The sequence below is a fragment of the Podarcis bocagei genome (assembly GCF_964188305.1).
Source record: "Podarcis bocagei genome assembly, chromosome: 2".
Classification (NCBI taxonomy): Eukaryota; Metazoa; Chordata; class Lepidosauria; order Squamata; family Lacertidae; genus Podarcis; species Podarcis bocagei.
In genome coordinates, this window is record NC_138126.1 from 13710062 (window position 1) to 13723049 (window position 12988).

General features: G+C 47.6%; 1 protein-coding gene across 2 annotated transcripts in view; it reads right to left on the reverse strand.

Moving 5' to 3' along the window:
- Positions 1 to 8201: 8201 nt before the first annotated feature.
- The window catches only part of LOC308580766 (zinc finger protein RFP-like), a 34251-nt gene continuing 29464 nt past the window's right edge, over positions 8202 to 12988 (reverse strand). For both annotated transcript variants that reach the window (XM_081182914.1, XM_081182915.1), the window contains one exon: positions 8202 to 10948. In XM_081182914.1, coding sequence (XP_081039040.1) covers positions 10404 to 10948 — 545 coding nt within the window. In that variant the 3' untranslated portion in view covers positions 8202 to 10403. The remainder of the gene's footprint in view (positions 10949 to 12988) is intronic.

Here is a 12988-nt window from a genome sequence, read left to right on the forward strand (position 1 = left end):
CATTTCTGGTCAAAGCGTTTCTGCTCATGCAAGCCTATCCAAGATGCCTAGAATGCTTTAGTCGGCCTTTAACTACACATATTTTAATAAACAGCTTGATTTTTTTAAATCTGTTTTTGTTGTTGTTGACAGTTATCATCATCATTATTTGCAAACTCTTTAGAGGTTTTGGGTGCAATCCAGCAGTATGCAATATAGTTATTACTCATATCTTTATTTACTATCCCAGCTTCCTAACAGCTTGTGGTACCAGCTGCTTCCTGGTTGGCCACACAGAGAACAGAATGCTGAACTAGAGGGGACACTGGCCTGAAATAGCAGGGCTCTTTTTGGTTGTTGTGGCCCTCAGGCTGAAAAAGTGCCCCATCTCTGCTGCAAAGGGAGAGATCTGAGACATCCCTCTGCCCAGTCACCATCCGCCTCATTTCCTAGGGCAGGTGTCCAAGAGCAGAATCCCAGGTGACGATTTTAATATTTATTTATGGCACCATTTATATGCCGTTCCCAGGGAGTTCTCTGGCAGCCTACGATAAAGAGGTTCAAAGGCAGTCCTAACCTTGGATTTGATATCCCGCCTTTCACTCCCTTCAAAGCGGCTCACATTCTCCTTTCCCTTCCTCCCCCACAACAAACACTCTGTGAGGTGAGTGGGGATGAGAGATTTCAAAGAAGTGTGACTGGCCCAAGGTCACCCAGCAGCTGCATGTGGAGGAGCGAAGATGTGAACCCGGTTCCCCAGATTACGAGACTACCGCTCTTAACCACTACACCACACTGGCTCTCCAAGCATACAAATGTATCCTTAAGCATAGAAATGCAGCATAGCATTAAGCAACGTGGAAAAAACACGTTGAAAACTAAAGAATTCTCAACCAGCCCAAGCAGAACTCAAAACCCTTAGAGTTCCAAGTCCTGCAATCCCTTAAAGACTTTGAAACTTTATTTTAAAAAAAGCTGGGATGCTATATATCTTCACCCAACTCTGACTTGTGCTGTGTTCACATTACTGTCTTAGAACAAAATGAAGCAGTCTTCCCTCTGGCCCACATGATATGAATATCATGCAAATAGCCCTAAAGAGAGGTTTCAAATCTCAGAATAGTTGTGCTCTTTGTGCCTCTAGGCAAAAGTGCTGTTTTCAAGTGCTGCAAAAGAGGAAAGGACAAAAAATGCATCTATCCAGCCATACAGAAACACCTCTCTTTTCCTTTCATGCAACGAAAGGCTTTATAACAATTCAAGTCAGGCAAAAGCACTCAAGGAAGGAAAGGCCTCTGCGAGGGGTTGTGACTTAGTGGTCCTGAGGGCCAAACGGAGAGGTTTGAAGGGTCACTTTTGTTCCTGAGCCTGAGGTTCCTTACCCCAGCCTTGTCTTGTTGCTCACCTGGTGCTGAGCTGCCTGTCTTTCTGCAGTCAGACAAGTCCTTTTCTTTGCCCAAGATCAGGGGTCTGCAACCCGCGGCTCTGGGGCCGCACGTGGCTCTTTTACACCTTTGCCGCAGCTCCGGGGTGGATACTAGCAAAGGGGAGGAGGCGCATTGTGCGCCCCGACACTCCCCACTGTGGCGGGTGCTGTACTGGCTGTGACGTCGCATGGGGGCAGTGCGTGCGTTAGTCACGCACCGTCACGACGTCACCTTCCCGCCCGCCCGCCACATTGTAAGGGGCATGTAAGCTGGTCACTGCATTGAAAGGGGGCATGTACGCTGGTCACTGCATTGAAAGGGGGCATGTACGCTGGTCAGTGTTTTGAAGGGGAGTGAAGAACACACACACAAAAAAAGGTAACTTGTTAATTTAACGTTTATTTCTATGAGGAGGAGTAACTCTGAGGTGTCAAACAAAGAAATAATAAAAAGTGACAAAAAAGTTATTTTTATAATGACGAGTTTTGCGGCTCCCAGTTTTTCCTTCAGAAACGGGTCCAAGTGGCTCTTTTTGTCTTAAAGGTTGCAGACCCCTGCCCAAGATGTTTAGGTTTTTTAGATCCTAGCCTTTCATCTTCTGTGTCACTACTGCCTTTTGGCTGTTCTCATACTGTGGCGAGGCATTTTAAAAGACTTCAGCCTGACATGTGAGGTAATATTTATTCGTAAGAAATAAGCACCCAGAGCAGGATGTGACTCATATTATGATTCTCCCTTTCGTCCTGGGCAGGTTATGGACGGGTGCATGAGAATATGACGGAAGAAGCTTCAGGAGCAAGTGGATCTGGGAAAGATCTGAGTGAAGCTGCTCCCAGAGGATTGTTTGGATGTGAAGAAAGTGAAAGTTCATGATTATGGTGCCCTAAAGCCATGTGCTGATGTCAAAGGCAGCTTCCAACAGAGCTGAAATCATAAACACCAAATAATGCATACAGGAGAGGATAAATATAAGTGTTCAGAATGTGGGAAAACCTTCCGCCGGAGCACCAACCTTCTTGTACATGAAAGAACCCATACCGGAGAGAAACCATACGAGTGCTCCAACTGTGGGAGAAGCTTCACCCACAGCTCAAATCTTAGGGCACATGAAAAAATCCACGGAAGAGAAAAGCCGTATGCATGCACAGACTGTGGCCAGACCTTCTATCACAGCTCGAGCCTTACAGCGCATGAGAGAATCCACACAGGGGAGAATGTACACAGGTGCCCACACTGTGAGAAGGTCTTCACTCGTGGCTCAGTTTTTAGGAAACACATGAGAATCCATACAGGTGAGAAACCATTCAAGTGCTCAGACTGTGGGAAAAGTTTCTCTCAGAGGTGCAATCTAATTATCCACGGGAAGACCCACACAGGAGAGAGACCCTTTAAGTGCTCCGATTGCGGGAGAAACTTCAGTCGAAAATGTGACCTCATCGCACACGAGAGAATCCACACAGAAGAGGACCCATACAAGTGTCCACACTGCGGGAAAAGCTTCTCTCAGAAGTCCAACCTTGTCATACATGAGAGGATCCATACAGATGAGAATCCATATCCATGTCTGCACTGTGGGAAACGCTTCCGTCAGAAGGGGAACCTCATGACGCACGTGCGGATCCACACAGGAGAGAAGCCGTACCAGTGTCTGGATTGTGGGAGGAGATTCAGTCAGAAGGGCAGCCTCACATCACATGAGAAAACCCATTCAAGAGAGAAAAGGACATCTTGCATGCAGGAAGTGAGGACTTGATATTTTTCAGCCTCAGGTGGAAGTACCTGATTTAGTTTTTTGGCTTGGGAGAGCCCTGGTAGTTCCTCAAAACCTTACTAAGGGATCTCTCAGTGCAAAGATCAATAGGGGCAAACATGCTTCCCTGAAAGATGGATTGCCCACTACTATTGATCGTCCTCAACACATAGCTATCGATCTACCAGGCTTGTCTTGTGTTCTTGTGCACCACAAACCCTGCCCCTAAAAAGATGAAACCCTAGTTATTGTGGCTGGAGAGATACAGGACTGTGAAACCAGCTAGGAACAGTTAGAAGTAGTAACATTACTCAGCAGCACTCAAGCTTTAATACATCTGTCATGAGTTTTAAAAAGAAAAGGCATTGGGGGGGGGGATTACTTAAAATACTTTGTGTTTGCTGCTCTTGGGGGTTCTTAAAATGATATGTTGTATGTGTATATTTTAGCCCTGGTGTTGGAATTTGCTCTGCAGAGGGCCTCAAATGGTAGGAAATGGTTTAAGAGAAGGGCAGGTTCATAACCCCCTCTTCCTGGTATTTCATTTAACAGAGTCCTACTGCCTCAGTTTCATAACGGAGTGGGTCAGCTGCTCCTTCTTCATAGTTATCCCGTATTTGCACTTGGGAATTGATCACTTTCGCCTGCCTACAGCAGAGTTGTCAAGGATTGTTGGGGAAATTAATGCGAAACACTGAACACTAAAAAGATAATTCTACTACAAATTACCGTATTTTTCGCCCTATAGGACGCACCGGCCCATAGGACGCACCTAGATTTTGGGGGGGAAATAAAGGGGAAAAAATTTATTCCCCCCGCGCGGGGCTGGGGCGGGAGAAGCCCGAGCTTCCCCCGACCCCAGCCCCCAGAATGGGAGCCAGAGTGGCTCCTGGAGCTTGCGGGGCTGGGGGTGGGGGAAGCCCGAGCTTCCCCCACCCCCAGAAAGGGTCCCAGAGCGATGGCGAAGGTGAGCGCACCTTTGCCATTGCTCTCGGAGCTTGCAGGGGCTGGGGGTGGTGGAAGCCCGAGCTTCCCCCACCCCTAGCCCCCAGAAAGGGTCCCAGAGCGATGGCGAAGGTGAGCGCACCTTCGCCATCACTCCCAGAGCTTGCGGGGCTGGGGGTGGGGGAGGCCCAAGCTGGGGGTGGGGGAGGCCGAGAGGCGCAAGGTCCCAGAGCGATGGCGAAGGTACGCGCACCTTCGGCTTCGCTCTCCGACCCGTTCGCGGGGCTGGGGTCGGGGGAAGCTCCGGCTCCCCCGCCCCCAGTCCCCAGAGCAGGTCGGAGAGCGCTGGCGAAGGTGAGCGCACCTTCACCATCACTCCCAGAGCTTGCGGGGCTGGGGGTGGGGGAAGCCGGAGTTTCCAACGACCCCAGCCCCCGGAACAGGTCAGAGAGCAATGGCGATGGTGCGCGCATGTTCGCCATCGCTCTCGGAGCTTGCGCGGCTGGGGGCGGGGGAAGCCGGAGTTTCCCCCGTCCCCAGCCCCGCGAACGGGTCGGAGAGCGATGGCGAAGGTGCGCGCACCTTCGGCATCGCTCTGGGACCTTGCGCGGCTGGGGGCGGGGGGAGCCGGAGCTTCCCCCGACTCCAGCCCCGCGAACGGGTCGGAGAGCGATGGCGAAGGTGCGCGCACGTTCGCCATCGCTCTGGGACCTTGCGCGGCTGGGGGCGGGGGGAGCCGGAGCTTCCCCCGACTCCAGCCCCGGGAACGGGTTGGAGAGCGATGGCGAAGGTGCGCGCACGTTCGCCATCGCTCTCGGAGCTTGCGCGGCTGGGGGCGGTGGGAGCCGGAGCTTCCCCCGACCCCAGCCCCGCGAACGGGTCGGAGAGTGATGGCGAAGGTGCGCGCACCTTCGGCATCGCTCTGGGACCTTGCGCGGCTGGGGGCGGGGGGAGCCGGAGCTTCCCCCCGACCCCAGCCCCCCAACGGGTCGGAGAGTGATGGCGAAGGTGCGCGCACGTTCGCCATCGCTCTCGGAGCTTGCGCGGCTGGGGGCGGGGGGAGCCGGAGCTTCCCCCGACCCCAGCCCCGCGAACGGGTCGGAGAGCGATGGCGAAGGTGCGCGTACCTTCGCCATCGCTCTGGGACCTTGCGCGGCTGGGGGCGGGGGGAGCCGGAGCTTCCCCCCACCCCAGCCCCACGAACGGGTCGGAGAGCGATGGCGAAGGTGCGCGCACCTTCGGCATCGCTCTGGGACCTTGCGCGGCTGGGGGCGGGGGGAGCCGGAGCTTCCCCCGACCCCAGCCCCCCAACGGGTCGGAGAGCGATGGCGAAGGTGCGCGCACCTTCGGCATCGCTCTGGGACCTTGCGCGGCTGGGGGCGGGGGGAGCCGGAGCTTCCCCCCGACCCCAGCCCCCCAACGGGTCGGAGAGCGATGGCGAAGGTGCGCGCACGTTCGCCATCGCTCTCGGAGCTTGCGCGGCTGGGGGCGGGGGGAGCCGGAGCTTCCCCCGACCCCAGCCCCGCGAACGGGTCGGAGAGCGATGGCGAAGGTGCGCGCACGTTCGCCATCGCTCTGGGACCTTGCGCTGCTGGGGGGGATAGCTTCCTGAAGCCTGGAGAGCAAGAGGGGTCGGTGCGCACCGACCCCTCTCGTTCTCCAGGCTTCAGGGAAAGCCTACATTCGCCCCATAGGACGCACCCAGATTTCCCCTTCATTTTTGGCGGGGGAAAAGTGCGTCTTATAGGGCGAAAAATACGGTAGATTTGTAATGAAACGCAGCAGTCTGTAGGGTGCTCATGGCTATCTTGTTGTCTTCTAGAATACTTTCTCTCTCTCTCTCTCTCTCTCTCTCTCTCTCTCTCTCTCACTCACACACACACACACACACCCACCCCACACTTTTCCTGTCTCATCAGAGAATCAGCTTTTCAAGGCCACTAGAAATGTGTGTTCCTCTTTGGCCTGTTTTCGGAAGGTTTTCTAAAGTTGCTGGGGTTCCTCTATGCCTGCTGATACTTTTTGCATGGATGTTGTCATTTTGGCTACCTTTGGACCAGCACTTGAAGAACCCAGTAGCCATGTGATTGCCTCCTTTTTTTTTTTTTTTTTTTGCTTTTAAATAAAAGTGTTTTCTTTTTCTCCTTCCCACCGTCCCCTTCCCACCTGTTTTTATATGTAAGTGCACAACACTGAACATTTCACTGCCAACCCTCCATGGCTCAGTTTACAATTCACAACAACCCATAAAATAAAAGAAAGGGAAAGACAGAACAAGAAAGGAGGAGACTCACTTGAATGAAACCTCCACTGTACAAAAGCAGTCCCTGCATATAGAAATCTAGCAAGTCAGGGGAAAGTATGTTAGGGCCAAATTAATGCTACTGCTTGTGGGCGTCTTCCCACAGGCTTCTGGTTGGCCACGGTGAGAACTGCATGGGCCATTGGCCTAATCCAGTAGGCTCTCCTTGAGTTCTTATGCCCAGCTTCCATAATTCAGTTTGGGCTAAAGTGTTGATGAAGGTGAGATTCAAACCCACATGCATGAGAAGCAATGGATGAGCCAGTCATCACCTTCACCTTGTGATCATGAGGGTAAGGGACCCAAACCTGTACCTGGATGGACTCGAACCACCATTCTTCTGGTTAACAACCAGACACACTAACCAGCAGAGCCACAGAGAGCTGAAGCTGAATAGATGACAAACAGACTGATGGTTCGAGAGGCCGAACAATTTAATGTCTGAGCAAACTTGGTCACTACATTTTCACCCTGAAGCCCACATCATTTCTGAACAGAGGATTCGTTCTTTTTTAATTTAAACATTCTTCTTAGTTTAACATAGAAAAATATTACCGATTAAAATCTACTTGTGGTTCTAAAAAATTGTTTCTCTCATTGATGCAGTCTGCATTCAATTCCTGGTCAAGGAATACAGTGGTGCCTCGCAAGACAAAATTAATTCGTTCCGCGAGTTTTTTTGTCTTGTGATTTTTTTCATCTTGCGAAGCACGGTGTCGGGAAAGTTTTGGAAAAGCTTCAAAAATCACCAAAGTCTTTAAAAACCTCAAAAAAGGCTACCACACCGCGTTCTATGAGTTGCTCCTCGAAGTCAAGTCGCAACTGTATTAACGGTGTTAAGAAAAAGGAAACAAACTTGCAAGACGTTTCTGTCTTGCGAAGCAAGCCCATAGGGAAAATCGTCTTGCGAAGCAGCTCAAAAAACAAAAAACCCTTTCGTCTAGCGAGTTTTTTGTCTTGCGAGGCATTCGTCTTGCGAGGTACCACTGTATGTTTTTCTCTTTATTTACTTATTACTTGCAAATGCTTAATATAGATAGATAACAGCAATCAAGACTTCCAGCTCACCACCCATGACGCCCACAGTCTTCCCTTTTCCCTTCTTGGAGAGCGCAGCTGAACACACCCCTTGGCAAAAAGGAAGCGAGAGGAGGAAGTTGCCTTCTTAGAGGCTCCAACTCAGGACCTTCAGATTATGAAACTGACTGGCTGCTTCATACGCTAAGAAGGGGGCAGAGAGTGGCATCTCCTCCCCATTTGGGATGTGAGTATGGCAGCTCATGGAAATTCTGTTCACAAGAGGCAGAGCCAGATTTGTTAACAAATCAGGAAACCTGCTAGCGTGGCAGTTGAAGAAAAGTGAACAAAGAAACTCCATAAACAAAATTAATATAAATGGAAAGATAACAGATATGATGAAGGAAATAAGAGCAGCATTTGTAAAATATTTCTCAGAATTGTATAGGAAAGGGAAGGAAAAAGCTTTTAAAATAGAGGAATATATTAAAGGTAGTAATCTGCCAAAAATAAAAGAGGAACAAATGGTGATCTTAAACACACAAATAACTGCTCAAGAAGTGTTAGAGGCAATAAAGTGGACAAAAAAATGGCAAGTCCCCGGGTCCAGATGGATGAATGGCAAAGTATTATAAAAAATTAAGTGAACAATTGGTAAACCCATTGAAAGATGTCATGAATGAGATATTAAATACAGGTGAAATCCCAGAAACATGGAAAGAGGCTTACATTACAGTAATTCCAAAACAAGATTCAGATTTGCTGCAAATTAAAAATTAAAGGCCTATCTCATTGTTAAACAATGATTATAAATTATTTGCAAACATCTTAGCTAATAGAATGAAAAAAATATTAAATGAGTATATACATCAAGATCAGGCAGGATTTCTTCCAGGTAGACAAATGAAAGAAAATATAAGAAATATATTAAATGTGATAGAATATCTGGAGGTCAAAAATGAAAAGAAAGCAGCAATGATGTTTATAGATGCTGAAAAAGCCTTTGACAATGTTTCTTGGAATTTCATGACAAAAGTACTTGAATAAATTATTGTGGATTCAAATTTTTAAAGGGAATACAAGCAATATATTCCGAACAAAAAGCTAAATTAATTGTAAATCAGGTGATAACGGACAACTGTAAGATACAAAAAGGAACTAGACAAGGATGCCCATTATCGCCGCTGTTGTTCATTCTGGTCCTGGAAGTATTTGCTAGAAACAGAAGAGCAGACAAAGAGATCACTGGGATAAAAACGGAAAAGTGAGTTTAAATTGAAAGCATATGCTGATGATTTAGTAATTACAGTGGAAGATCCAAAAAATTCTCTCCCTAGAGTTATAGAAAAAATTCAAAAATTTGGGGAAGTGGCAGGATCTAAATTAAATAGAAACAAAACTAAGTTATGAGTAAAAAAAATCTTTCACACTGTGAACTGAATGATTGTGAGTAAACTACTTTTATATAGATTTTAATAAGACTGTTGTGTCTATTATTTTTAAGAGGGACAAGGGATCTTACCAGGAATCTTATACTGAGAGGCTCAGATGAGCCTGCAACAAGCATACCTCTGTGTGTTTAAAGGGGAATGCTACTCTGATAAGATATAGAACTTGCTAACGCAAGTTAGGAAGGATATCATCAAACAATATGTCCTCTCCTGCATCCCTGAACATTCCCACATTTTTTACCAGTCTTCTCAATCTATTTCCTGTCAGGGAATCCTTTCGCTGGACTAGGGAGTTCAACCAGGCTTTTCTCAACCATGGTTTAGTGGTCAGGATTCTGTGCCACAATTGGTGCTGAGGTCAGATTCCTAGCTGGGTTTTCTTTCTTTTTTGCTCCCTCTCCCCCTTCCAGGAGCTGAAGGTCTTTCATGTAGGGATATCGCGGAGTGGGGAGTGGGGTCCGGACGGAGCACACTTCCCCACCGGCAGGCAGCCACGTCTGCCTGCACGCGTGACCTTGGGGTGCAGGGCAAGCCCCCCCCCCCCGACAAGCCACAGCTGTCTGGTACATCGTTCCACCTATGTCTGACCTATTGCGGTCTCAAAAGTCAGCGGTGTCCTGTCTGTAAGTTTTTCCCTGAGACCTTTTGTCTCCTACGTCATACACTGTGCAAGGAGAAAATGACGCTGTGGAAACAGGTGCCAAAATAGCTTTGTACCACCCCACGATTTCGGGACGGAAGATGTGTAAAGGTCACAGCCCCAAAATGTATTTGCCTAGCTTGCATGTTTGTCTCAATAAAAAGAGGCTCCACAGGAATGGTGGTAGCTCGCTTCAGCCCACCTGTGCGCAGCTCACATTATGATCAACACCTGTATTGGGCCTTCACTTCATTTCAGGTGTATGCTCTTCATTTCAGGTGTATGCTCTTCTCCTCACACACAGGTGGAGAGGCGCATTTTCATCTGAGGGATGGAAACAAGTCCAGAGGCCAGGGCACAGTTTCTCTACTCTGGTGGTTACTGCGATCACCTCACACGCAAAAGGTCTGAAGCAGCCAGCAAATGTGATGCCCTCTGGAAGTTACTGGACTACAATCCCATCATCTCTGACCAGATGCTGGACAAGGCTGATGGGAATTGGAGTCCAGCCCCATCCAAAGGACACCACATTGGCTGTAATCCTAAACACATCTAAACAGCCGAAAGCCCCACTGAAGTCAGTGCATTCCTATTCAGGAACATAATATTTACTGGGACTGTTAAAGTGATATTGTCTCTTTAATAAATAACCTGCAGAGGGAATTCCGGGAAAGGGAAGGAAAAAGCAAATAAAACAAAATAAAACAAAATTTAAAAAACTAGCCCCATTTTTTGTCTGTTTTCTTGCTTCTGCTGATTGTGACTAGAGTGAGTCATCTCAAAAGGCCTTTGCAAAGCTGTCAAAAGAGCTCTTGAGGTGTTTGGTTTTATATCTGTCATTTTCATTTGGAGAGAAACTCCCAACTGTTCCTGTGAGGCAGATTTAGCCTCCTTAGGAGATCCTGAGGTGGATTTTATCTCCCCTCAGATAAAAGAAAGGGAGGAAGGTCTCTCCAGAGAACGAGGCTCCTGAGAACGTGTAGAGTTCAGCTCCTGAGTCAGCACAAGAAAAAGACATCTCCCCTGCTTCACAGTCCAGAGTCACCCGGATCCTCCTGGGCTCCTCACTGAGGGACAAAGGAGAGGAATCAGGGGAGGTGCAGGCTCTGTACTTACCTCTCAATTTTCCCACAGCCCAGATCCCTTCCTCATAACTTAACTCACAGAAGGTATTAATTATTCTCATGAGAAAGTCATCCTTTCTCCTCAGAGACTTCCTGGCAACCCCTACAGCCCATTCTCCCTCACTTCCCACAGTGACTTCCCAGAAATGTCTGCCTGCTGTGAATCCCTCACGTCCCAACACAGAAGGCCAGTCACTGAATCTCTCGGGATTGTCAGGCAGGGCTTGCTCTTCGTCTCCATATATCACACTTTTCCGATCCTCAGACAGGATGAGCCTGGGATGGGCTGTGTCTGGATCCAGAGTGACATTTGCTGTTGGAAAAAGAAGAGAGTCAGAATCAGCTGAGAGTCAGAGATGAACATCCTGATCCAAGAAACAGCCCAGGAACCAGATTCCCTCTCAAAGAAATGGGATTTCTTTGTATTGCATACAGAACTGGGATACTTCTCTCTTTCTTCCATACTTTTCCCACAATAAATACTTTCCTTGTTGGTTTTAAATCTTTTTTTTTAATTGCTCATAATGATATTATGAGCCTTGCCAACAAAGGTCCGTATAGTAAAAGCCATGGTTTTCCCAGTAGTGATGTATGGAAGTGAGAGCTGGACCATAAAGAAGGCTGATCGCCGAAGAATTGATGCTTTTGAATTATGGTGCTGGAGGAGACTCTTGAGAGTCCCATGGACTGCAAGAAGATCAAACCTCTCCATTCTGAAGGAAATCAGCCCTGAGCGCTCACTGGAAGGACAGATTGTGAAGCTGAGGCTCCAATACTTTGGCCACCTCATGAGAAGAGAAGACTCCCTGGAAAAGACCCTGATGTTGGGAAAGATGGAGGGCACAAGGAGAAGGGGACGACAGAGAATGAGATGGTTGGATGGTGTTCTTGAAGCTACTAGCATGAGTTTGATCAAACTGTGGGAGGCAGTGGAGGACAGAAGTGCCTGGCGTGCTCTGGTCCATGGGGTCACGAAGAGTCGGACACGACTAAACGACTAAACAACAATGATATCTTTACATCATAACTTTACATCATAAAAATATCTATCCAAAAAATGTTTGTGATTATTGTTCTTGTCCATTTTAGATCATCAAACATTACATGTACACAAAAAAGAAAAGAGGTGTAATTCAAATCATAATATTCTTCATAAATAAATGACTTCCCATCTCTTCCATTTTATTATAATAAACTTGTTGCCTGTATTTATCTATTTTCTTTTTCTTTGAAGTACTATTATTTCTATCTATCTTCATTTTAATATTGGTTATCTACAGACATTACTCAAAGGCCATTACCGTTTTCAGATTGCAGCCCTTGTTGGTTTTTAATCAGTTGTTTTCTTCTTTCTGTATTCAATGTACCAGTATTTACAATGAAACAAAACCACCTAGTGAACCTTTACTCAGCTCTTCTGTGTTTGTGAATGGGAGGGGGGAGTAGGAGAGAAGGGGACTTGCCCTCCTTAGGCATCTCTGTATGATATGGCCATTTGGGGCTCTCAGTGGGTGGGTGATGAGGGCCCCCCAGTTCAGATAAGCAGAGAACAGGCATTCACTCTTAGATGCCCTCATTATGCTTAGAGTTGGGGAGAGTGTCAGTGCAGAGACCCATCAACCTATTCTACCCAGAAGTGGATCTGCTATAAACTAAGGAAGATTAAGCTTCAGGGCCCAAAACCCCATAAAGTCCCCAGAAGTGACTTGATTCATGCATGTATATAACGTTTCTCTAATTTTCATCCCCCCCCCCAACTTGAAAACTATAAGACATAGGAAATATTTATTCACTTTTGACACTGACCTGAGATAATCCAGTACAGCAATTTTAGTCGTGTCCGACTCTTCGTGACCCCATGGACCAGAGCATGCCAGGCACTTCTGTCCTCCACTGCCTCCCGCAGTGGAGAGTTTTGACCAAACGTGATCCACCTGGAGTAGGAACCGGCAAGCCACTCCAGTATCCCTGCCAAGAAAACTCCATGGACAAAGAGATGTAGTAGCTGATAATAATTTGAAAAATTGTGGTGATCTGTCATGGAACGACCCCACTGAAGAATATAACAGTGGTTACTCAGACCTTTGCTTTGTGGTTGTCAGGTTGAATTTTACTTTTTGAAATATGGCAATCCTAGATCAAGCAGGATTGCAGAAGTTGTGCCCACACTCTGGGATGATCACTGGATCCTTGGAATACTCAGATTGGAGTATTCCAGATGGAGATGGAGCAAGTGGCTTCAGCACAAAGAGTGGCTTCCTCACTCCAGAGAAGGAGTTAAGTTTCACTTTCTCAGTTTTCAGTAACTGGGTGTTTCCCTTTCTGTAACTGATTCAGGAAGAAACTCAGTGCT